The 26,162-nt window shown below is 33.2% G+C and overlaps 2 protein-coding genes and 1 long non-coding RNA gene across 4 annotated transcripts; all 3 read left to right on the top strand.

Moving 5' to 3' along the window:
• Positions 1–1,246: 1,246 nt before the first annotated feature.
• LOC107790088 (large ribosomal subunit protein eL20z-like) lies at positions 1,247–4,580 on the top strand. Its single transcript, XM_016611989.2, has 4 exons — positions 1,247–1,634; positions 2,473–2,554; positions 3,853–3,967; positions 4,290–4,580. Exons 1-4 carry the CDS (start codon positions 1,397–1,399, stop codon positions 4,335–4,337), a joined length of 483 nt encoding a protein of 160 aa, XP_016467475.1. The 5' UTR covers positions 1,247–1,396; the 3' UTR covers positions 4,338–4,580.
• Positions 4,581–10,386: 5,806 nt separating this feature from the next.
• Positions 10,387–12,102, top strand: LOC107790089 (chlorophyll a-b binding protein 13, chloroplastic). The gene is made up of 3 exons (NM_001325487.1): positions 10,387–10,512; positions 11,214–11,375; positions 11,593–12,102. The coding sequence occupies exons 1-3, from the start codon at positions 10,387–10,389 to the stop codon at positions 12,100–12,102; spliced, it is 798 nt and encodes a 265-aa protein (NP_001312416.1).
• Positions 12,103–13,888: 1,786 nt separating this feature from the next.
• On the top strand, positions 13,889–26,009 carry LOC107790090 (uncharacterized). 2 transcript variants are annotated; one of them, XR_012704416.1, is made up of 5 exons: positions 13,889–14,121; positions 16,113–16,348; positions 17,578–17,666; positions 25,454–25,486; positions 25,601–26,009. It is a non-coding gene; the product is annotated as an uncharacterized LOC107790090 (long non-coding RNA). The 2 variants fall into 2 exon arrangements; XR_012704415.1 differs by lacking the exon at positions 25,454–25,486.
• Positions 26,010–26,162: the final 153 nt, after the last annotated feature.

Here is a 26,162-nt window from a genome sequence, read left to right as displayed (position 1 = left end):
GGCTACATGCGAATTTACATCAATCAGATCTGCTGTCCACATTCCAACGACATCAGGGGGTGGCCCTACGTTACCGGGCGCCATGTTGTTATTCTCACCTTGATGACCGGACTCATTGTCGATATGTAGGGGTGCTAATTGAGAGTTTGTCATTTTTAGCCTGAAATCAAAGGCACTTCAAAGAGCAAGTGTAAAGCAGTGTGTGTTATGGAGATTTGTATCAAATAACCATTATTATCCTTAGCCTCACGGTGGGCGCCAAACTGTTTACCCTCAAAATTGGATAACAATTGAATTTATACGCGATTTTATGGATACGTGATCTAATTTGATACAAAGTGAGAAATGAGATTAATGTGGAAGTAAACAACAGAAAGATAAATACAACCCACGCAAATTGAGCAATCTTTAGCCTTGTGAGGTTAATCTCCCTCGAGCTAGAAATGATATTGTGGATGCTCGGAGTAAAATGAGTTGTGACAAAGCTAGAAATAACAGTATATTGCCTTTTGATATATGTTACAATGTGTGTTTATAAATTACTAAGTTCCCTTTATATATTAAGGGAGATCTACCTTTTAAGACATTATTTTATAAGAAACATAAGTCCTTGATTTTGAAGACCGTTGACTCATGTTTTGACTAATTCCGTGATTTCTACTATAATAATTGGTTAATGGTGAGAATTACGGATCCCTGTCGGATGAGTTGGCAAAGCTTTTCTTCGAGGCCGTTAGAAACAGGACCGGTTATGCCTTCGATAAACTCGAAGGCAAATCTGATGGTCTCGATGGCTGGTTTTGACGATTCTTTTGAGTCCGACAATATCATATTCCGATCTTGGCTGACCATGCTGGACATCAGATCGAACTTCGAACTTCGATATCGAGCTCGATTTTACCCGTATACAACATTAAGTGTCAATTAGAGCAACAAATGAATTCAAAAGTTGAGATAATTATAAAGTAAAATGACTTTTGCCCAAATATAAAGAACGATCTGTTTTCATCAACAATATTTTTGAACACCCAAAAATTCTACTTTTGCTATCTGCTAGGTCTTTTATTTTCTACATTGCCTACACTTATCCAAACGTGCTGATAAAAATACACTTATCTAAATGTGACTTTCTTGTTTCCTTTTTCTCTTTTTATTATTATATTATTCGAGATGGAATTGCACATGTGCACGTGGAGGGTCATGATTAGTCAATTATTACACCAGTACAGACGAATACCAGGTCACCAAGTAAGCAAGCAAAACACAGATATCAATCCAAATTCCAAAGTCAAAACATGTTCCTCCTTTTTCCCTTGTAGAAATTTCCACTACTAGAAGTTCAACTTCTACTTTCTTGAAAACTCCGACAGCTAATTTCTGAATTCAATCATTGGAAATGAGTGAAGACAGCAAGGACAGTCATCACCATCACCACCACTTCCTACCCCACCACCACCACCACCACCGTGAAGGAGACCAACCACCGCCTCCTCCCCCTGAATATGGAACTTTTCAAGCACCTTCCAATTACCCACCGCCTCAACCGGTGATCGGTTTTCCTCAGCCAGTCCCTCCGCCGGGCGCCACCGCATCATCACCTGAATATTATGCTCATGGTTATCAGGCTGTTCCAGGTTCTTCTTCCACACCTCCTCACTCTATGTTCCTTTACTGTGGCCATTTCCTTAAATTACTTCATTTTCATGATTTTTTAGGTGGTTTGACTTTATGATGTCGATAAGAATCTTGCAGTAGATTGCTAACATAATGAAATTATGATCAATTCTTATAGAATCTGAATATATACAGATGGCAGATCCATGATTTAAACTTTAGTTCAGGATTCTAGCACTACACGTTTGATTTGGGTTTGAAATCTGTAATTTTTTTTACTTATTAATAGTGTCTGAACCAAAACTACTAGGTTCGGACGAACCCGTAATATATACACTACATCCACCACAGAATATATAGAGGATTGATTTCTTAAACCCAACTAGTTTGGGATTGGGAGGTAACTGATTGATTGATTGATTGGCTGGAGCGATTCATCCCTGCATTACAACTGCTGAAATTGTTATAACCTGTTACGAGGGATAAGTCTTGCAGGATTGTAACTTTGTTAGTATATTTTTAAGGTATTGCAGATATAATTAAGTAAATAAAAAAGTGTCCTCTCTGATAGCTGAAGCTTTTAAATGAGATGGTCGCACACTTCAACATAAGGCACTCTTGGACTATTGTTGACTTTATCATTTAAGCAAAGAATCAGTTGTATTGAAACATTCAGAAGGCTCTGTGAGACTATTATACTTTTAAGGCGATGTGAGACTGCATTGCAAGAGTGTTAACTTTTAAATCACTGTGTGACTATAGTGAGTTCTGTCATTTGGATCATTACTATTATTTGTTTATCAGAAGTTCTGAACTATGGTCACTTAAAATTTTATGCTACTTTTCTTGATATTTTAGGTTATATTGCTCCTGATCCTGAGGGAAGACCTGAAAGAGAGCATCGTCTTCCTTGCTGCGGTATTGGTCTTGGCTGGTTCTTGTAAGTTCCCAGTTAATTTTTTCTCTTGCAAATCATTAACCACATTTCAGGTTGAACTGTTATTGCTTTGTGCTTTTAGCAACTTAGGGGTCGTTTTGTTACCGGGATAAGGATACTAATCCCGGGGTAGAATTTGGAATTGTAGTCTATAGACTTTCTTTTATGTGTATGGAAAGCTTAGTCATGGTATATCATTGCTATCCTTCTGCTCCAGCTTTGTATTTTCTCCTTCTGTGATCTTCTATCTCCTCAAGTTGATACACCATTTGTGTTTCTTATCTTGGTACTGTATGGTGCTCATATGTGTATGGAAAGTAAAGTCACTAATCGCTCCGTCTATTCCTTGAAAACATGGTGAATATTTCGTGATGACGTCGTTTTCTCTCTCCAAGACAACATGTTCTGAGGAGAAATAAGTCCAGCTTGAAAAGAGTAATTATAACATAAGGTTGACCTATCAAATTCAGAGGCGGATATAGGATTTGAAGTTTATGGGTTCCTACCGTAATTTCAAATTAATATACATTAATAACCGGGTTCACAGTTAGATATTTATAAATATTTAGTAGATTTCTTAATAGAAATATAGCGTCTATGCAAAAGTTACTGGGTTCCCGGGAACCCAGTAACAACACTCTAGATCCGCCACTGATTACAATCTAAGAATTAAACTATTCAATGATGCTTGATATACCTTTAATTTCCCCTCTGAAGTTTCTCCTTCTTCTTTCTTCTATTCCATTTATTGGTTGCAAAACCTCAAAAAATAAAAAAATAAAGTAAAATGTACCTCCATTTATTGGTTGGAAAACCTCAAAAAAAAAAAAAAAAATGTTCCTCCATTTATTGGTTGGAAAACCTCAAAGAAGAAAAAAGTAAAAAGTTCCTGCAGTATTCTTGTTTCTTTCGTTCTCTAGAAAGGAGCGTTTGACAAAACGCCTCATCCTCTAGGAAGAAGGAAATATAAAATTATTAAAGCATTTTTATACTGATATCATTCACAGTAGAGATAAAGAACAAGCCATCGGACCTATAGTTTCAGAATGATGAAAATGATACAAGAGCTTCTGTTGAACTTTGTAGTCAGATTTGGATTTCTTGATAGTTGTTATACTAGATCTATTTACGTTTAGCGAACATCGTTGAGTGGATGTTAGGATAAAGAGCTTGTCTTACTTGGTCAGTTAATTAACATAGTTTATTTTGGTCCCTATGATCCTGCAGTTTGACCTTATGTGTACTACTACTAAGGCTGTCTCACAGGATAATAATGATTAATGAGCTTTTCATTTTTGAAGGTTCATAATTGGTTTCTTTCTTGCTGGAATCCCTTGGTATCTTGCTGCTTTCGTCCTACTTTGTGCACAAATTGATCCTCGAGAGAAACCAGGATATATTACATGCACCATTGCTGTGAGTCTCTTACGCAATTGTTTCAGCTTTCGTTAAATTATTTATAAATTTGTGTCACGCTGGGTGAGCAGGTTTGATAATGGGGAATTTGATTCTTAAGCTGAAAATTGAATACACCTTTTCTATCTACTGAGGCGAAGAGGAGCATTCTTTTTCCTCTTCTTTTCTAAATCCTTGTTGATTATGATCACTATTAGAATGCATATTCTTTTGGTCTCTTGGTTCAGGGATACTTGCCTTAAAAATGTTATCAGTGAAATGGCATGCACCTAACAATGATCTCCTTCTAGCTTAATACAATGTAATATATTGCACATTGCAGGCTGTTCTTGCTACTTTTGTCCTCATATTTGGTCTGTCGAAGACTTGACTCACGAGATGTGACTAATCTGTGTGACTAATCGGTATGCTATCTGGCTTGATTGACGTGTATTTTTTCGAATATCTTGTAAAAATTGCTTATCTTTGATTTCTTTCTGTATATGAGCGAAAGATTTGAACATTGTCATGTTCTTTTAAGATCTGCTTGTGAAGAGTGATTGTGATTTTAGTAGTGGAAAGAGTGCATTTGTAATTACTGGTAATCAAATGAATTTTATTATATATTGCATCAGAACTCTCCAGGAATAGTGAAGTTACTTGTATACCCGATGGGTAATTATATGGGATTGTTACATAAATAGCTGAGTATACATGAATTATACAGGCTATTTTTAGTTTAAATGATTAGGTGAGCGGCTATTTGAGTTAATTCTCTATATTGAGAGAAACTCTTGTCCAGAAAAAGGGGTAAAAAGAACCTATCAGTATTTAGGTAGGAGTTAATCTCTTCTACCATTGGTATTTGAGAATGTCGTGTAATTTGATCAAAAGTGTAATTATTCAAAAAGAAAAAAAGTTGGATCGATAATGTGAAGACTGCAATCTCGACTTGGAATGATCAAACGCCCATCACGAGTCATATGGGCGACCCCACCAGGTAGAATAATTGTGACATCCCATTAAAATCGAACTTTAATATGAGATTGATCATTTCTTCTTCACATTTTTGCTCGCCTTCATTTAAATGTTAAATGAGTGTATCAAATCAATATATCAAAAAGGTTGGTCAACTTGGGTTATATAGCTAGCTCAAATCAATCCACAAAAGAATTTCGCCAAGAACATAGAAAACACAAAGATAAACAAATAATTTTGATTGTAAAAATAATGAACCTGTTCAATACATCATGTTTTAGCTACTCATTTGCATAGTTTTAAAAAAATGCAAACAAGTAGTTTTGACCTGGCCAATACAATTTATGAGTTTGAAAGTCAAAATATAAGGGATTTTTACTTTCATATACTATATATGAAACTTTATTACCCTCCCTAACCAAGTTTTAACTTAATTACATGGGCATATACAATTTACTACTTATATACAAATTAGTAATGAGTTCGAGTCACCCCAAGAGTAAGGTGGGAGTTCTTGGAGGGAAGGATGTCGAGGGTCTATTGGAAACAGCCTCTCTACCCCAGGGTAGGGATAAGGTCTGCGTACACACTACCCTCCCCAGACCCCACTAGTGGGATTATACTGGGTTGTTGTTGTTGTTGTATACAAATTAGTAATGAGTTTTCCTTTATATTAGGAATTGAATAGGGAATCAGTTATTTCCCATCCCTACCCTCTCTCCCTCTGCGCCTCTCTTTCTCTCTCCCCTGTTAGGGGTGTACAAAAAAAATCGATAAACCGCATCAAACCGATAATTCGAGTCAAACCGGAAAAACAAAACCGATATGGTTTGGTATTGGAAAATAAAACACAGTCGTAATTGGTTTGGTTTGGTTTTAACTAAAAAAAGTCAAACCGAAACCAAACCAACCCGATAGTACATTCATATAATTTTTAAAAATTATTTTATACATATAAATATTTATTATAATATAATTTATAAATATTTTTTAAACTTTTTCATAGTTTAATCTTTTAACGTATTGTTTCAACTTTAGACTTAATATTCTTGAATGGTAAATAAATTTTATAACCCATAAATGTAGTAACTCAAACAAAATTCAAATCAATATTAATGCTAACAAAAGAAATTCAATTCAACGCTAGGAATGACAATAGTGTTGGATAATTATTTTAGTTTTACATTGGTTTATAATAAAAATGCATAACTTAGTTTATCTTTTTCTTTAGTACTTAGTTATATAATTAATATTAGTACTTATTAGCTATACTTATTTTAGCATGACCTATATTGTATTTTTAGATTATATTAATTTTTATTATGGCTTATTAATTAATAATATTTGCTTTATGTAATTTTATTATCTTTGTTATTGAATATTTTAGTATAATGCTATGACTTATCTCATATTATTGTGTTAGTTTCTTGGAAAATATATTATATAGTTGTATCTTAATATGACTTAACATATTTTATGTTATGAAGACTTTACCGGGAAAAAACCCGAAAATTCGAAAAATCCGAGAAAAATCGAGATTGAAAAACCCGACTTTGTTGGTGTGGTGTGGTTTAAAATTTAAAAATCCGACGCCGTTGGTTTGGTTTGATAATTAAAAAATCCGAACCAACCCGACCTATTTACACCCCTACTCTCCGTCTCTCTCTCTTTCTCTCCTCCTCTGTTCTTTCCCCATTTTTTCTTCCTTCATTTTTCTATGCTTTTTATCCTCTCTTTTTTCAAGGAATTCATCAATGATTTCAATTGTTTTAATATATAGTTTTAACTTTGCAATTTTCTTTCATGTTGCACAATTGGTGTTTGAATTGAAATTATCAATCAATAAATTTTGAAGGTGTTTGACTCTCCACCATTGACAACCATTAAAAAGCTTTGAAGTTTTGAATTCGAATTTGGGTTTTCAAAAACTATTATTTGTTTGGATTGGGTGTTGTTGCAAACACTTAGGAATAATCTTTGGAGCTAATATCTCAAATTTGAGGGTATTTGGTGAAGATTAGACTTGATTTTGGCTGAATTTCATATTGAAACTCGAAGAAGAAGAAGAATAGGAAGAACACGTCATACAATAGTTACGAAATTGTATTAAAGTTGTATGCAAATTGTATTATGTTTAAGTTTATATATTTTTTTTTGAATGTTGTATGAAAGTTGAAAAATAGTTGTATAATGTATGAATCGTTGTATGAAATTTGGATTTAAGTTATTAATACTATCTTTTTACATAAAGTTGTTGATATATATCAAAATTGTATTAAGAGATGAAGTTTTGGTTGAAATTTCATAGAGGAAGAAGAACACACCACATATAAAATATATACAAATCAGATACAAAATACATACAAAAGACATATTGTATAAAATTTGTATGAAAATTGTATTTAAATTGTATGATGTTATAGATGTATTTAATTGGGTAAATATGATGTATGAAAGTTGTAGATAAGTTGTAAATAAGTTGTATATTATATAATTAGTTGTATGAAATTTATTTTTAGTATGTATGTTTTTGTAGATATATCAAATTTGTATTAAATTATAGAAAATTTACTTTTTAATTTGTATGTTGTTGTACCATATATTATTTTTTCTTACTCGATTTGCATTCAGAGCACTGTAACTTGAATCTTCATTGATTACAATTCCATCGACATCGAAATCAACATATCTCCTGAAGCTATCCCAGCGACCTCTGTGTTGAAGCATAATCGCAAGTGTTGCCATTGAAATTCAATTGTTGAAACAATTTCAAACTTGAAAAAAAATTATTATCGTCAAATTTTATAGAAATCTGCTATATGTTCAGAGCTGATTAATCACGCTTCGCATTCACCTGCAATCGGTGTTTTCTATAAGAATTTTATTTTTGAATTTGTTATCAGGGAGTAAACATATACCGAGGAGTTCCCAGGGATCAATTTTGTAAAGATCAACTTCAACAATAATAGCAACGAGAAGAGGAATAGAAGCAGCTTTCTTCTTGAGGTAATGAGCGGCGAATTCTTCATCTGTGGGGCGAAAACGGAAGAAGGTGCAAGTCGAGATTGCTGATGTGAGCCGCTTGATGAATCTGTACTCTACATTAACTTAGAATAAAGGATCAATTTCCTTTTATTCTATTTGACAAGAGCCAATTACTGGATTACAATAATAATATAATACTCGGAATTAATAACAAGAAGAAAAGTACAAACTTGATGAATTGGTACGAAAATTCTACTTTCAGATTTCGTATCTTTAGCAAAGAGAAATGATGTGTAGTTTGTGTTTGGTACAAAAATACAGAGAATCAACTGGAAATTACAAGCAATTAAGGCATCAGAAAAACAAGGAGAGAGGAAGGAGAAAAAAAAAGGGGAAATGGTATAACTGAATCTATTTAAGGTATTAATAATGGATTGTATATAATTTATAACAAAAACTTATCTAGAGCGGGTAATATAGAATATTTGGACAATTTTGGTAAATAAGTTTCATATATTGTATAGGAAGGAAAAAATTTCAAATATTACCCAATTCAGCAACTCGTTATTTTCATTCTAGCCCAGAAATTGGACAAAGAATTTGCGTGAAAATAGCTTTTCGGAGTGGTAATTGAAAAATAGTCACTATTTTATTAAAACACGAAAAGTTCCAGATAGACAAGAGTGGGTTGCTCTAGTGGTGAGCACTCTCCACTTCCAACCAAGAGATTGTGAGTTTGAGTCAGGGTAGGGGTAAGGTCTGCGTACACACTACCATCCACAGACCCCAATAGTGGAATTATATTGTGTTGTTATTGTTGTTGTTGTTGTTGTACGGAAAGTCCCAGCATAATATGTTGTATTATTAAGCTCCCGCGTATAAACTTCTAGCATATTATGTTGCAACTCCAGTACGCGGAAAGTCTCAGCATAATATACTGGATTATGAAGCTCCTGCGTAGAAGCTTCGAGCATGTTATGTTGAAACTCAAGTACTTATGAAACTCCGACACATTATGCTGGAATCTCATATGTAAAAAAAATGAACTCCGGTATATTATGCTTGAATTTTTTCGGATTTTTAAGGATGTTTTTGTTCAAATTTTATCTTTACATGAAAATAATGACTAAATTTCAATTATTTTTGAAACTGTAACTTTTTCAATTACCAATTATAAATCTTGTTATTTCTGATTTTTTCCCTCCACGGTCTGCTGGTGCAAAGAAAAGTATTGTACTAACATTAATACCTTATTAGTTTAGTTCGTCTATTAGAAATTGATGACAACTTTTCAGTTATTAAAGGTCCCCTGGATTAAGGACCCGTTATGAGTTTTGCCAAAATAAATTTGGGATTTATTTGGCAAATACATGTTTGACCATAGATTTTGCTCACATTTTGACAAAATCCTAAATTTCAAATCTCAAATCCCAAAACTATCACATCACCTCAATTGATGATTTTGGGCCAAAATATTACACGGTCATTTTTTAAAATTTTTAAATATTACCCCAAACTTTTATAGTTTATAAAAGAGCCCACATTTATTACGACCAACTAAACCATATTTGCTCACTTGCCTCTCATTAAACTTATTTATGTTCAGAACTATGGTTTGTGATAATGATAATGAATGGTATTGATGAAGGTTTTGTATATACAAGATAGCAAGTTTGTTTGTTTGGTACTATTGGGTATTTGTGATAGTTTTTAGAACTTGTGGGTATAAGTCATGTTTCATGTTTTTTCAAATAAAAAGTGAAATATGTTTTGAAAAATCATGTCCAAACACATTTTCATCTTCAAACCAAACTTCACCCAAATCAGATTTTTCAAAACAAATTTGGGAATCTATGGCCAAACGCTAGCTAATTCTCTGCATTAAATCTGACTAGATTTATTTCAGTTTTAAAATAAAAGTTTCATATTCTGAAATTATATGAAAAGAATGAGGTTATATTTTCCCTCACATTAAAATGCATAAAAAGGACATACAGAAAAATATTAGTCAACGTTTTCTTCTTCATTTCTCAATAAAAATTTTGAAACTTGAGAGTCGAATTAAACATTTCAGATAGTGGGAGATTTTTCTTTTTTTTTTTTTTTTTTTTACAAAAATATTTTGTTTCCTTCAAAATTTCAAGAACCAATTCCCTTTCTATATATTTGCCTACCCCAAATTGTGCTCCATTTTAAGCCTCAGTCATTGGTTATTTGCCCAGAAAAAGATAAAAATCAGGATAGGATGATATGACTTGGAGATATACTTCAAATCTTCTCAAGCCTTCTGATTGGTTAATCAGCAAAACTTAAAGCATCTCCAACCACAATTTCCATCTGTGCAATTCTAGCCACCTACGTAGGATTCTCACTCTCTATATAAATAAGAACCAGTTTCCTCTTTCAAATCATCCAAATTTCTCCAGCAGTATATTTTAATTAATCAACTGTGAATTTCAAGACTAGATTAAGAGAAAATGGCATCAATGGCAGCAACAGCAAGCTCCACCACAGTTGTTAGAGCAACCCCATTTTTGGGTCAAACCAAGAATGCTAACCCTCTTAGAGATGTTGTTCCCATGGGCTCTGCCAAATTTACCATGGTATATATTCTCATCCATCCCCATTGCCCCCTTCTCTTCCCTGTTTTAAGATTTTATCTGAGTTTAACTTTTTATGCACTAATGATATACACAATATTAATACGTGATAAAATAGTAGTAACATGTTATCACTAGTTAAGTTTACTAATGATATCAAAAGTTTTATATTGCGAGCATATATAACTTAAAAATTCTTTTTATTTTTACAGAAACCACCTAGTTAAAATCTTAAATTGATAAAAAGAGTACAAAGTAAGGAGAAAAGAAACATGCTTTGTCCTCTATAGCCATGAAAGACATAGGCCAAATACATAAGCAGCCTCTTAAACTTGTCTATTTTTTTCGCTTAAACACTCATACTAGCTCTTGTTCATATTGATCACTTAAAACTAGAGCCAAACTGTACGTATTAAGTATAATAGGTACAGTTAGAATTATTAGAGTCAATTACTAGATGATACATTAGATTTATCCCTGGCTTACACAATATACCTAGGTATAATAATACAAGGGAATCCACATCCAAAAAGAAGCAGCACAAAAGCACCTAGATTTTGCTCTAACTTTATAGCATACTCAGAGCTATTTAAACGGAGCAAACTAATTAATAAAATACACACTATATAGCCCTTCCCCTCCTGAATTCTGTTTGTATATTCTGACGGAATGTTGTCTTGCTCTTTTTCGTTTGATATGGTTAGGGAAATGATTTATGGTATGGACCAGATCGTGTCAAGTACTTAGGACCCTTTTCTGCTCAAACTCCTTCATACTTGACCGGAGAATTCCCTGGTGATTATGGATGGGACACTGCTGGTTTATCTGCTGATCCTGAAGCTTTTGCCAAGAACAGAGCTCTTGAGGTACATTACTAGTCTTATTTCCTTTTCAATTAGAGGCAAATTCATATTTTCTAGTTAGTGGTGTCAAAGTAAGTGCAATCTTATCACACACACATATAAACATTTTTTTGGCCAAAAGCAATGACTTTAGTTGAACTAATAGAATACGCCTAGATATGCTTTTATTTACATTATAATTTATTTATGGCTTTTTGCTGATTAATATTGCACAATCCAGGTTATCCATGGGAGATGGGCAATGCTTGGTGCACTAGGTTGCATCACCCCAGAAGTTCTTGAAAAATGGGTGAAAGTAGACTTCAAAGAACCAGTATGGTTCAAAGCAGGAGCTCAAATCTTCAGCGAAGGAGGACTTGACTACTTAGGCAACCCTAACCTTGTGCATGCTCAGAGTATTCTAGCTGTGCTAGGTTTCCAAGTTGTACTCATGGGACTTGTTGAAGGTTTTAGAATTAATGGACTTCCTGGAGTTGGAGAAGGCAACAATTTATACCCTGGTGGTCAATATTTTGACCCACTTGGCCTAGCCGATGACCCGACAACTTTTGCCGAGCTCAAGGTGAAGGAGATCAAGAATGGAAGGTTGGCAATGTTCTCTATGTTCGGATTCTTTGTTCAAGCTATTGTCACTGGCAAAGGACCTCTTGAGAACTTGTTGGACCACCTTGATAACCCTGTTGCTAACAATGCTTGGGTTTATGCCACAAAATTTGTTCCTGGAGCTTAAGATGATTATGTCTTAGTATGTCTCAATTCTAGTGTTTTGTGTAACTGTATCTTCAGAAATGCAAATATGTTGTAGATGAAATTATTTTTACTTTAATTGTTATACATTGATGGACGAATCGTTTTTCACACTATCAGCTTATTTATGAGTTAAATAACATGGCATCATCATTGTGTAAAAATTCTTTATGGAGAATAATTTAAATCAGTTAATTACCGTGTTATAAAACCTCCAAATATGACCAAGCAGCATCACTATTAGATGCTATGTTTCTTTTTTGTTTTTCTCTTGCAAATAACATTTTAGGAGTGCACTGATTCACACAAACACAATAGGCCAATTTGGAGCAAATATTGCGTAGAGAAAAAAAACTATGCTACACAGTCAAGTGACCTCTTTATTTAATATATTTGTTCCTCAAGGACCTTGCCCCGTGCATATAATGTAAATCATATCAAGATCAAGAGTACCGTCAATTTATCTCCTTCAGATTTGTTAGTTTGTTCAGAATTTTGTCCCTCATTAAACTCTATTTTCTATTGACCCCTCCCTCTCTCTTAGTAAGCAAAATAATTGCGACAAGTTGATAACAATAATTTTCATTTTGAACCTTCTTGTTAGGTTTGATTATTAATAGGTCTTTCCTGTTTAATACTTCCCCTTCATGATTTAATATAAACAAATTTTAACAAATAAGTAATACTACACTATATGTTTTTTTTGTTAACTCAATTATCATATATTCGTGCTTATTTACTGATGCTTTATATTTTATACTCCTATTACTTTATTATACAAATAAGGGTATATTACTGCTTAACTTATCTGTTTAATCTCAATTTTACTCTATGACTAAAATTTATTTGTTTTCTTTATATGCATAATTAATTGATGAGTTAATGGCTATTAGTGTCACATTGAGTTTTCTCTCCATTGTTGAATTCGTATGGAAAAACAAAAAGAGTACTCCCTCCATTTCAATTTATATGAACCTATTTGACTGAGTAGGGAGCTTAAGAAAAAAGAGAAGATTTTTGAACTTGTGGTACAAAGTGAGGCACATATATTTTGTGTGACTATAAATTATTGCATAAAGAAAATTATTTCCAAATATGGAAATGAGTCATTTTTTTTGGCACGGACTAAAAGGAAAATATGATCACATAAATTGAAACGGATAAGTATAATTTATCACTAAAAATAAGGTAGAATTGATGAGAAAATAATAAAGTTCTCCCTTATGGTTACGAATAAGTAATCTTTTAAATATGGAGTTTTTGTTTTTTTGGTCTCTATGGAATACATTAACAAACTTTATCTATAAGATTTAGCGATAGTTATGAAAAAAAAATAAAAAACACCAAAAAGATTCCGTCAAATTCTAAATATTTCAACACCAAAAATAGTTGAAATTGCACCTCAAGAAACTTCATCGTGCACTAAAATTAGACAAAAAGTGCGCCTCTAGATGTGAGTTGCTATTAATTTTTTTATTGTTCCCGTTAAATTTAACAACTAAAGTATACTACTATTAGATAAGCAAAAAAAAAAAAAAACAATGCTCACTTTTAGGAAAAGCTAAGGACCAAAACTTCTCAAAGGTAGGTTTAAGGGACTAATTTTAACCTACCCCAAGCATAAGGGACCATTTTTGTCACACTCTCGTGGAATTGATCAATCCAATATATTTTGCTCACAAAATAAGGGGTATGTATGAGATAATAACAATTCTAAAGGGGTCACTGTGACATTCTCTTTAAAATTTTGAGCGTTTTCTTGCAAGTCCAAATCTCCAGGGAATATCTGCTTTATAAGCAGAGGTATTATCAATTGTAGATTCAAGATACCGTGGATTCAAGATACCGTCCCTTCTAAGTAATCTGGAAACGTAGGTTTTGCGATCGGCAGTTAGAGACGATAGTGAGTTTCGTACTCTTTTTGTGTCCACAAGAAATTCTGCCGAAGAGGTCTCTGTATCCATTGTTTTCTCGTGGATTGCTGCAGATTATTTTCGTACAGGTATTTAATTTATTTTTCTGAATTTCTATTTTCTTTTATCTTTTCTAGTTTTTTTTTACTACTAGTTGAGGCTTTGATTTCATGTATCTGATACATATTGATTAGCGGTTTTTCCTTTGCTAATATTTCGAATTTTGAATGAATGTAATTTATTATTTGCTTTTGTATTGAAGGGGTAAAGTTGAATTATGGATGGTTGCATACCTATCAGACATGTGTTGTAGTTGTATATCATAGTTCTCTACGTAACCACAATTTAGCAAAACGCAAATTATCTATTTATCACTTAGGAGATTGAGTTTAACAAATTAATCAATTGATTTAGGAAATTTTGGCGAAAAACGAGATAAAAAAAGACTTTCGAATGCATGACCACTTAAAGGTTAAGAAGATTAATGCAATTGTATTGAAGGTTATATTCAATTTTAATGGTACCTCTGACTATGTTTGTGTATTTAATTATTACCTTTTAGTCATGCATTTGTACTACCTACCTTTCTCTAGCTTTTATTTCTTATGTTGTATATAATAGAAGAATAAAGAGAAAAGGTTTTTAGCTTTCAAGTTTCTGAAGAGTGATAGAACGTATACTTAGGGACACTACAAGAGTGATAGAGAACCAGTTCGGATTTATGCTTGGTTGTCCACAACAGAGGTTATATTTTTGCTAAGGAGATTGATGGAAGTTTATCATGAGAGGAAGAAAGGAGCTTATAATAATCATTGACCTAGAGAAAACATATGATAGAGTACCTAGAAAGGTCCTTTGGTGGGTGTTGGAGAAGAAAGGAACTTATATTAAATTTATAAATGCCATAAAGGACTAGTGTGAGCATAATAGTAGGAGATATAAAGGAGTTTCACATAACCGTGGATTTACACTAGACACTAGGGGTCGCCATTGAGGCCATACTTGTTTACCAACCCAACACAGTACGAGATGAGGTGCCATTGTGTATGCTATTTGCTGACATATAGTGCTTATTGACAATACCAGTAAAAGTGTCAACCAAAAGCTTGAATTATGGAGAAGCATTATAGAGAGTAAAGGGTTTATGATAAGCAGAAGTAGATTAAATATATGCACCACAAGTTTAGTCAACATAAGAATAGCAAAGTCGAGGTTAGATTAGACGGGATTGTAGTTCCTAAATAGTAAATACAAACATTTAGATATTTAGGCTCGTTGTTTTAAGTGAATAAAATGATAGATGAATATGTTTTACATAGATCAAAATCGAATGGTTGAAATGGAGAAGTTCTACCAGAGTGTTATGTGATAAAATGATGCATGTCAGAAAAAGGGAAGATAAGTTCTGTCAAATAGTATTTTGACTAACAATATTATATGAGAGTGAATCTTGGGCAGTTTAAGTCCAGCACATCCACAATATGAGTGTCACAGAGATGAGAGACTAACCAAGAGTAGAAATGACCATATTTGCGAGAAGGTTTAAGTAGCACACATCAAGGATAAAATAAGAAAATGTCGCATAAGATGGTTTGATCATGTTTTGCATCGACTGTTAAATGGACTGGTCCGTAGATGGAAATCATGGTGAGTGTGAAGGTGATAAAAAGGACCGAGATAGACCTGAAATCACTTGGAAGTAAGTTGTCTTGAATGACCTACAATCTCTTGGAATCCGTGCTGATTTAGCAAAATGTAGTGCACGAAGAAAAGATCTATATAGATGATACCTATTCGTTAAGAATATGTTTTAGTCATGTTAGCACTTTACTTTACGTCCTATATGCCGATCTCAACTCGTTTAGAACTGATGTGTAGTAGTTGTTTTCTTAAAATTATAGCTAGTTGATGTGTAATTTCAAAACCTCAGTAGCATGGTTTGCTAAAGTGCATTTACTGTCTCTGTTCTGTACATATATAGGCAACTTAAGTAGCATAGAGGGGTGAAACTTTGCCTTCTTCAATATTCTCTTTTGAGGTTCTGATTTATCCTTGCATTAATCTGTCTTTTTATCTATAGGTGGTTCAATGGATCATTTCTATCAAGTTAATCAAAACATTGCCCTAAATCACCCTGAAGGTGGCCTCCCTAGCACCCAATCTTCTAAAAATTCACTGAAGCAGATGGGGTCTGAAGAGAAAACGGAAGCAGTTCATGAAGAAATGAAGAGAATGAGCAGACTTCCACCTAGCAGTGCATATGCCACTCATCGAATGCGTGTCCTAAACAAAATCCTGCAACTTCTTTCTATTCAGGTACATGGTGCATACAACTCCCCCCCCCCCCCCCAAAAAAAAATATTTTTGGTTTGGGGGGGGGGGGAGATATGCATGTATAGGATATATGGTCACTGAGATCTCTTTCTCTTATTTTATAGTAGTTGTACTTTACTGTTGTACACTATGGGAAAAGGAGACTTGTTTAAACTTCTTATTCGAGCACATCTCATGTCTTGCTTGATGTTCATTTCTGCAATTCTACACTATCCAGGGTTGAATTCACTGATAACGGCCTATTGTCATTTATCTGGAGTGTCTCAAGCATTTGATATGTGGTCTTCAGCATGGCTTATTACTGACTTCTACTGCTATCTTATAGATTTATTCAGTAGAAAATACTTAGAGGGCTGAGACTTCGTGTATGGGGAAAATGCCTTGCGATTTACTTTCTCAATGTACTCCATGCATAAGTATCACCTAAAGTTGTCGGATTCTTGGCATTTGGATCTTCTTATAATTTTGGGTAAATTCAAGGCAGTAGAAAGAGATATTTCCTGAATGAATTCTGCTCTATATCAGTTGATTAGCATTAAAAATTGCTAACTCGATTTTGTGTATTCAAAAAAACAGTATGAATTTGCTACCACCGCAGATTAATAGTTGTTTATGCACGAAGGAAAAGTAAATTTTCCTGAACAAGTATGGATTTTGCCTCATATAATAGAGATTGTCTCTTGCTAGTTTTAGGAATCCTCTTGATCCTTCAAAACAGATTGGCCTATTTGTGTTCTCCTCTTCCTTTAACATACTCAGTTAAAGAATATCACCCTTTCAGCTCCTATCAGAGAAGAATTGGTTTGATTGAAATTCATACCAGACCCAATATGTATATCTGCTTGTGGCTGTTGTTCCCTTTTGCCCACGTGAAAATTTTGGCATATTGTCTGATCAGTAGTCAGTTCTAGTCAAGCAGTTATTCGGTGGGCATACAATGCTAGCGCTATTTGCTTATAGGGTAATTGTTGGAGAAACCGGTATAGAATTCCTCTGATGTTTTCTGGTCTTTCATGCTTTGTTTCACAATCATGATTTGTACAAGAGCAATTTTATTTTTAGAAGGAAGTAAACATGTATCTCTACAGTCACTTGACTCCTTGCTAGTGGACATTCTATCTTATAAGTGTATCATAGATTTCTTATGGCTTTATGTTTTTTTTTTAAACATATGGGGTTTTCATGTTTTTGTTGTCTCACATTTTATGCAGAGAACCACTTCACAGGATGAGGAGTTGGAATTGCTATTTTCTGGGCTCTCTCTAGGATGATGATAAGAAGCAAACTTCATATTCCCACGGTTAGTTTATCAGATTATTCAGTGGTTCCATTATGTTGCTTACTTCATCTTAGGATTTGATCGCATCTTTGGTCTCTTTTCAATGTATCTTTCTATTTTCTTTTTGAAACATTTAGCACATTAACAGTAGATGTTGTTATGGTTGTTAAATGAATTATACTTGTTACATAGTAAGTCTGTAATTAGACTTGTTATCTCAATTATCTAGTGCATAATCTACCAAGTCAAATTCCGGCAGTTGATTTTACCTTGAACTTTTACCTGGAACCTTTGGTTCCAGGTGAATTAATGCTGAAAGTACCAGGGCACAATCACTACTCTATTGCTAAGTTTGTTTATTGAGCTCCTTAGCTTGTCCAAATCAGCAAATTAATTGAAAGATTGAGCAGGTTCCAGGTGAATTAATGCTGAAAGTACCAGGGCACAATCACTACTCTATTGCTAAGTTTGTTTATTGAGCTCCTTAGCTTGTCCAAATCAGCAAATTAATTGAAAGATTGAGCTGCTTATCTAGTTTATTGCTGATTGCTTTATTGGCTGTTTCTATTAATAAAAAGTGCTTCATGTACCCTTTCACAGGAAAAATATTGTATCATCTGTAGTATGCATACATCTTTTCATGAAAGTTCAGAAGTATAAAATATAAATAACTGTTTTTTCATTGAAGATGATTCCCAGCTATAAACAAGAAGGAGAGGAAATAATTCTTTCCGATTAAATGCTCAAGCTTGATTACTTCCCTCCCTTAGTGTGTCACGCTATGCTGGAAAATGCATTGTTGCTACCTCCCTCTTTTTGGTCTTTCCCATCTATCTTTCTAGTCAAATAACCTTGAGAAAGATGCATGATAGAGATCAGCAGCTGGCTAAGAGAGCCAGCTTGAATTCATGAAGTCCATTTTATGTTCTAAAGCGACTTTGAAAAAAACTACGTGAATGGGTCGCCTTTCTCTCTTGCTTCTTTCTTCTTTCATGTTTTTGATTGGACGGATTATTTATATGTGCTCTTTGTCTATGATTTGCTATCATTGTTGTTAAAAGGAAATCAAGATGGAAAATATTTTGGTTTTACAGTTAATGATGGGTAACTAGCAAAATAATTTGCTTTTGCTTTTGTTTCCCCTTTCCTCACTATATTGCTTTCATATTTATCCAATTGACAAGACAATAGCAGGTTGGTGATTCACTACAAAAATGGAAAGTCTTATCTTATTGATGAGTTCCTAGTTGTGTGAAAATTTGCAACTCTCGTCTAAGTTCTTTATTTTATTTATAAGAACCTTTAGAAAGATTGACTTAGCTTGATTACCTTGCAGCTATTATGAAGTTGAGTGTTGTTTGCCCTAAGTTTATGATGAAACCACCGAAGGAGTTGACCAAGAACTTGAACTATATGTCACATATCTTGGCTATGTCTTTTAGGAGAATGCCAGGAAAAATGAAGATGTAGCACTTAAATTTGAAATATGATTTCTGAAATGAAGGAGTGTTGCGGAGTGTTATACAACAGGAACATACCTACCAAACTACCAAAGTGAGCTGCAAGTTTTACAGAACGGTTGAGAGACAAAATATGTTATATAGGAGCGTAAGTCCCAACATATCCACGAGAAAAGTGTTATATAAATGTAGATTTTAAGGTGGGTGTACTGTCGTACAAAGTTAGACAAGATCAGAAATGATCACATACGACATGGGGTGAGGTATCAGGTGGAGAATAAATATGAGACATTTGCTTGGGAATGTTTATGCATGTTCTATGTTGACCTTCCAATGCACTAGCCTTTAGATGTAACACTGTTTGAAAGTGTTAAATTAGGACAAGTATACCTAAATTCACTAGGAGCGAAGTCTTAGAAGGCCTACTTTTTCTTGGAATACATGCAAATTAAGTTATACATTAGACATATTTATATTTAGATAACAACAGCACAACAAATAATTGCCTAAGATGCGATAGCATTTTGGAGTACTTGCTTCCTTTATGGCATCCACATATTCTTTGTCATCATCCAATAAGCCAAGTGCGTAACATGCATTTCTAAAAGTGGGATGGTCATAATTGTTGACTTTTTAAGGTCCTCATAACATGTTGGACCTTTAATGACATACAACAGTAATGTGAGATAATATAGCTCGTTAGTTCCCGGCGAAACAAAGAAAAATCCTCCCAATAGAAAATACATAAGTTTTTCTCTTCTACATCTTTTCAATTTTTATTTCCACACAAGCTTAAAGAGAAAATTCTGCATAATTTAATTCTTTTGTTTCAGGCAATGTCTTATTTGCCTCAAACCAACATAAAACTTTGATTCCTTTATGAATATGACAATATCATCAATTGCATCATCATGAGAATATGACATTCTGTTCATCTGAAAGATAAAATGCTAATCTTACCAGAAGAAGTTTTCTGTGGTGAATTTGGAAATCTAAATATTCTCCAAACAACTTTACATGGTGATATATATCGACAATCATAATACATATTGATTTCATCAACATTTGAATATTTGATTCATGTAAGAAAAAACAACGGTGACATAATCATATCCTTTATTAACATACTTAAATAGTACTTAATTGATCTTGATTGATTGCACCATTCCATATTAATATGAGCATCATACTTTGATAATAAAAATCGGTTGTGTGGCACCACATCCCTGCTATCCAAGTCAATACTATCTTTCTTGATATTTTTACCATTATCTTTTCTTTTTATAAACATGATATCCATCTTCATAAATTGTGGTTGACTTAACAAACTTTTGTGCAAAGTGCTTTGTACATCTCTTATTCTGCATGCAGTGAGAAGATTTTCTAGCAGAACCACATGGGTCATGCATCATGAAATTTTACACTGCCTTATAATAATGAGGATCATCCAATTCATCTAGTATTTCTTCTGAAACTATTCATTCAATATCTGCAGCAGTGAGATATTTATTATGCTCATGAAGGAAAAACAAAATGTGAGCATGAGGCTGCCCTGGTTTTTGGAACTCAACCTTATAAATCACTGCACCGAAAGAATTTATTAGATAAATAAATAGTTGAATCTATATTTTAAAAACATTAGCTTATGTAAAATAAATTAAAAAATTAATTATTATTTTAGAAGTTGAATTGTACACCTGCTTTTACTCTCCCTCCTTTATTACGCGATCTAATTGATTTTGAAAACCCTAAATAAAATGTCCGGACGATCCTAAAATTTAAGACCCTACTCTTTACAAATCTACTAATCATAAGCCACTTTGGGTTGCAAGTAAACGTGATGAAAAAATCAGGGTAGCCGTCCGTTTGCATATTGCCATAACATTTTGATAATTTTGAAGCATGTGTTGTGCACCCAATGTGAAGTTGGACAAGAGAATTATCATTTCCTTGAGAAGAAGGATTAATTTCTGTATGCAAAACTGCATCTGCTAATTCTTTGTACATGTGAGCTCTTAACTGTTTTTGATGAATCCTATTAACCTCAATCAAGAAGATCTGATCATTGTATATGCATCAACCGAGCATTGCTGAAATAATCTTTCGGAGAACACTTCATCCTTTCTTTCTTAAAGATTGTAAACAAAATATTCTCGCATGCTAACACATTGTCTTCCTAGAATTGATTCATTATCTTTGTTGAAGGAATTAATACCCTCTCTGTAGCCATTTTCATCATACGAAAAGTAAAGGATATTGCAGACCTAAATACGAAACATTCAATTCATTTATCCTTTAGGTTTCAATAATGATATTTTTGTAATCTAGATAGTTCAAATCCTCCCGCCACCAACACAACCTCAAAAATCGTCGGTAAGTTGTATCTTCTTCTGTCGGTGCCCCTTTACCCTATCAATCTAAGTCTAACATTGGAGCTTATGTTTTCTTGAAATCTATTACTTACCATTCTAAATGTCTTAGCCAAAATATTGTGGCCTTCAAACATTTGCTTCATATCATCAACAATCTTAGGAAATCTTTTTTTAATGATTTGACCATGATTACGAAGAAAATAGTTTATGAAACTAATATCCCTGTCTTTTGATTTAAAATCTTATTTACAAATTATTATTCAGGAATTATAAAATACTATCCTCATAACATGATTTTATTTTTCATTTTCTGCACAAACTTTGGGGTGGATCCTTCAGGTGGCAATAAACTTTCATTTTGATGATAATTATGCAGAGACAAATTGAATGTTCTTGGTCACCTTGATTGATAGAGACATCAACCTTTCCCCCTATTGATGTAAATGAGAATATAGAATTATAACTTCTAATATCCTCTTGAAAATGGTCACTTTTAGGACATGGGTAAACTAAGAGTTGGGGAATGATAAACTATATATGAATGCGAATATTCTTTTAATAAGTTTTAAGATATGTTTGCTCTAGCAAGTAGTTTTTGTTTTGAAATAGAACTAACTTTTAGTTGTATTTTTTGTTTTTGTGTTTTGGAATCATGATTATAATCTGAACTGACTTAATTCCTTGTGTTATTGTATTGAGTTGATAGTAGAAAAGTTATTGGAAAATTTTGAAATATCCGAGAACTACGTATTTGAACCTTTATGCTGCTATATTCTATAAATAACGATAAGAAGGAATTTGTGAATGCTTTATGTAAGTTTAGTGAATGAATCAAAAATTTAATAGTCAATTTAAAACAATAATACAATGAATTAAGTCACTTCGGACTATAGTCATGATTCCAGACGACAAACAAAAATACAACTACAAATTACTTCTGGTTCATGTAAAAAATTACTTGCTAGAAATTAAATTATTTGACTAAAGTATCTCATATAATTTCTTGTAGATGTAGCATTTTATGTTGTTTGGATCGGACTAGAGGAAACATCTATTTTGTCTTATGAAAAGAATAGCCACATTTCATATATAGTTTATTATTCTCCAACTCTTATTTTATGTTGGTCTCGAAATTGACCATTTTCGAGAGAGTATTAAGAGTTACTATTCTATATTTTCTTTTACATCAATGCGGGGAAAAGTTTATGTTTCTGTCATCAAACATGGGGACCAAAAACATTCAAGATGTCTAGGTAGAATTATCATTAAATTGAAAGTTTATTGCCCCTAGGGATCCACCCGAGTTTGCATAATTATATATTTACGATATAAAAAATGAAATGGAAAATAGAACTCATGCTATGAAGTTAGTATTTTATCATTCCCGAATAATAAGTTTGCAAAGGATAAATGAATTGAATGGTGCCTATTTAAGTCCGCAATATCCTTTACTTTTTCTATATGGTGAGGATTGCTACAGAGAGGACATTCCTTTCGAGGGAGATGATGAATCAATTTGAGAAAAAACAATGTGTTAACATGCGAGAATAATTTGCTTACAGAATTTAAGAAAGGGAGAATGAACTTCCAATGATTTTGTGTTCCCGAAGATTATTTAAGCAATTCTTGGTTTATGCATATACAATTATTGAATCTTCTCAATTGAGGTGTATTAGGATTTATCAAAAACAGTTGAGAGATCTCGTGTTTAAAGGTTAGCTGAGTAGTTTTACATGGAAAATTAATCCTTTTTCTCAAGGATAGTTTTACCAGCCAGCTTCACAGGGGTGCATGGAACATGCTTAAAAAATATCAAGATTCTTTGGCAATATGCAAATGGGTTAGATTTCCTAATATGCTTACTTGCAACCCAAAGTGGCCTTAGACTCGTAGATTTGTAGAGGGCCTCATATCTTGATTTTTCTTCATGAGCATAATAAATATCAACCATTGCAGATATTAGTTGAATAATTACGAAAGAAATACTAGATGAATTGCATGATCCTTATTTTTATAAGGTTGTAAAAAATTTCACGATGCATGATTCATGTTGTTCTGTTAGAAATCTTCTCTTTGAGTGTATAATGGGAGATGTACAAAACACTTTCAAATAAGTCTATTGAGTCAACCACAATTGATGAAGATGAGTATTTTGTTTATAAAAGAAGACAGATAATGGTAAAACTATAAGAAAATATGGTATTGACTTGGATAGCAACATGTATGTGGTGCCGTAGGGTTGGTTCAGATTATTAAAGTATGATGCTCATATTAATGTGGAATGATGCAATCAATCAAGATCGATTAATTACTTATCTAAGTATGTTAATAAAGGATATGATCGTGTCACTGCTACTTTTTTCTCAAAGTGTACATGAGGAAATTCATCAAGTGATGATGAAATGTGTATCATAATTATTGATATATATATATATATATATCACTGAAAAATATTTGGCTTTCTAATTCACAATAGTGAACCTCCTATGGAGGACTAGCATTTCATCTTCCTGATGAACAACATGTCATATTTTCTGTTCTTCAATAATGTTGCTAATAGACCGAGTGTAAAGGAATCAATATTTTAAGCTGGTTTGAGCAAATAAAACATTGTCTGAAGCAAGAGAATTAACTTATGTAGAATTTCCTCTTAAGTTTCTGTGGAAACAAATTTTTGTATTTTTTGTTGGGAGGCTTTTCTTTATTTCGCTCGGGACTAGCGAGCTAATATTATCTGAAATTATTGTTAAATGTCATTAGGTCCAATATGCTTTGGATCTTAAAAAGAATCAATAATTATAACGATCTAACTTTTAAAGATGCATATTATGCACTTGGCCTATTGGATGATGACAAAAAATATGTGGATGCCATAAATGATGAAAGTATCGGGGGAATGCCATTATATCGTAAGCAATTATTTGCTAGGCATATTTACATTAAGTCTGGTGTTTTACATGAGTCCTTTTAGTTTGTTAAAAGATTGTACAGTGGCAAGATAGGTTTGGCATTTTGATAATTCGTGGATTTAGAGTACCTCTAACATGGTAGACAATTATCGTGTTGTAAAATGAAACTGTTCCAAGTATAGGAACGGATTTAGAAGATTCGTATAACCTATATCAACTAGTTTGGGATTGGCGTCTCGTCTTTATTGTTTATTTAGTTTCTTCCTTTATTTTATTGAATGTCTTGAAAATTTAGTTTTTCCATGAAGAATTAATAAGTTAACAAATGAATGAGAGGCATGAAAACCCTGAGAAGCTCAAATTGTTGGAATTTTTTGTTTGGATTTGTAGCCTTAGAAAATGATTTGATGATCATGGATTCTATACCTTATTAGATGTAATCTTTAGTTACAATATTTCAAAAATAATCTCATTGGTTTCCCTCGAATAATTTCATATAAAATGAGTCGCAAACACTCTGTAATATTCCAAAATGTCAAAGCATGAAAATTTTTAGGGAATCAGAGTTTTGACAGACAATTCTTTTTGCCTATTTACCGGCCTACAAAATTATGCTAATCCTTGTCAATTTCATTTATTTAGTGTCATCATTATTTCCCAATTATGGCTAAGTTGCTCTGCATTATAATCCTTAACCCTTATGGATAGCTTAGTGTTAGTCTTGCTATGCAAGTTTGGAGGAATGCCAAAGCAATAAAATGCAGCCGAGTCTGACCCCCAAACACTGGTTTTCTGGCATCAAATACATGTGTATATTTGGTTAGTTCAGGAAAGCTAGTGAATTATTAAAGCTATGACTAGCCAGCATCCTACATGTTGAGTATCAGCTTCATAAGTAGGCAGAGGGAGGGTTGACATGTCTGCGATGTCTTAATTTTGATAATGATCTGAATTCCCTCTGATTTTGTTGTTTACTTTAGGGTCCAAATCCAAATAGATAGTGGCCCTGGCTTTTCATGATGAATTCATTTGATGACTTTTTAACTAAAACATCCTTCGATTTACAGAAGTTTTTTGGTTCGTCTGATCAAGCATTTCAGGTAACCTTTCTTGGGTATTTGGTTCCGCTGCCTACTTGAGCGTGTGTTTCTTTTGCCTCTGCTGTTATATATTCTTCTTGTAGGTGTGACTAGAATTGCTTCAATCTGTTGCAGGTGCATCTGTAAATTGTAATGCTGCTTAAACTTTTGGTTGGTCTGGAAGTTGAGCATTGAAGAGTGGTTGTGGTTTCAAATCTGATGGTCATCCTTTATCCTGCCTTTACATGTATAGCCTCCAATGGTGTACGAGCGGGAAAAGGAAAAAAGGTTTCTGTTGGTTTGGCTTTAGGAGGTGTATATATGCAGGAAAGGTTTCTCAGGCTCGTATCATATATAGTTGTGTTGTTGTTAATGCATTTTTCAACACATCGTTATTTGCTGTTATGTTTTATTATCAAAAACACTGCCCCTATTGTAACTAGGCAATGTTTAGTCTTGCATTCGTGAGCCAGTTGACTATGGGTCCTACTATATTATATAATAAATTCAATAAAAAGGCGTATCCTTTTAAAATTATATAAAAGTTCAGTTCTATGTTTTGTTTGATTTGGTTCATAAATTAGTACATTGATGTAGTTTTTGTTTTACATAAATGGATTCAAACTGAACCTAAAACACCTGAGTGGGTAGTAGCAAATAAGTATATATGAAGTTTTGATGTATAGATATGGAAATG

Source organism: Nicotiana tabacum, chromosome 21, assembly GCF_000715075.1.
Source record: "Nicotiana tabacum cultivar K326 chromosome 21, ASM71507v2, whole genome shotgun sequence".
NCBI classification, from domain to species: domain Eukaryota; kingdom Viridiplantae; phylum Streptophyta; class Magnoliopsida; order Solanales; family Solanaceae; genus Nicotiana; species Nicotiana tabacum.
This window is presented reverse-complemented; position numbering and strand designations above follow the sequence as displayed.

Bases quoted from the DNA above. Each gene is read 5' to 3' on its own strand.
- LOC107790088 (XM_016611989.2), top strand. From the start codon at position 1,397: ATGAGTGAAGACAGCAAGGACAGTCATCACCATCACCACCACTTCCTA. The intron at 1,635-2,472 runs GTTCTTCTTCCA...TTGATATTTTAG, and splicing joins TGGTTATCAGGCTGTTCCAG to GTTATATTGCTCCTGATCCT. The intron at 3,968-4,289 runs GTGAGTCTCTTA...TGCACATTGCAG, and splicing joins ATATTACATGCACCATTGCT to GCTGTTCTTGCTACTTTTGT.
- LOC107790089 (NM_001325487.1), top strand. From the start codon at position 10,387: ATGGCATCAATGGCAGCAACAGCAAGCTCCACCACAGTTGTTAGAGCA. The intron at 10,513-11,213 runs GTATATATTCTC...TGATATGGTTAG, and splicing joins GCTCTGCCAAATTTACCATG to GGAAATGATTTATGGTATGG. The intron at 11,376-11,592 runs GTACATTACTAG...TGCACAATCCAG, and splicing joins CCAAGAACAGAGCTCTTGAG to GTTATCCATGGGAGATGGGC.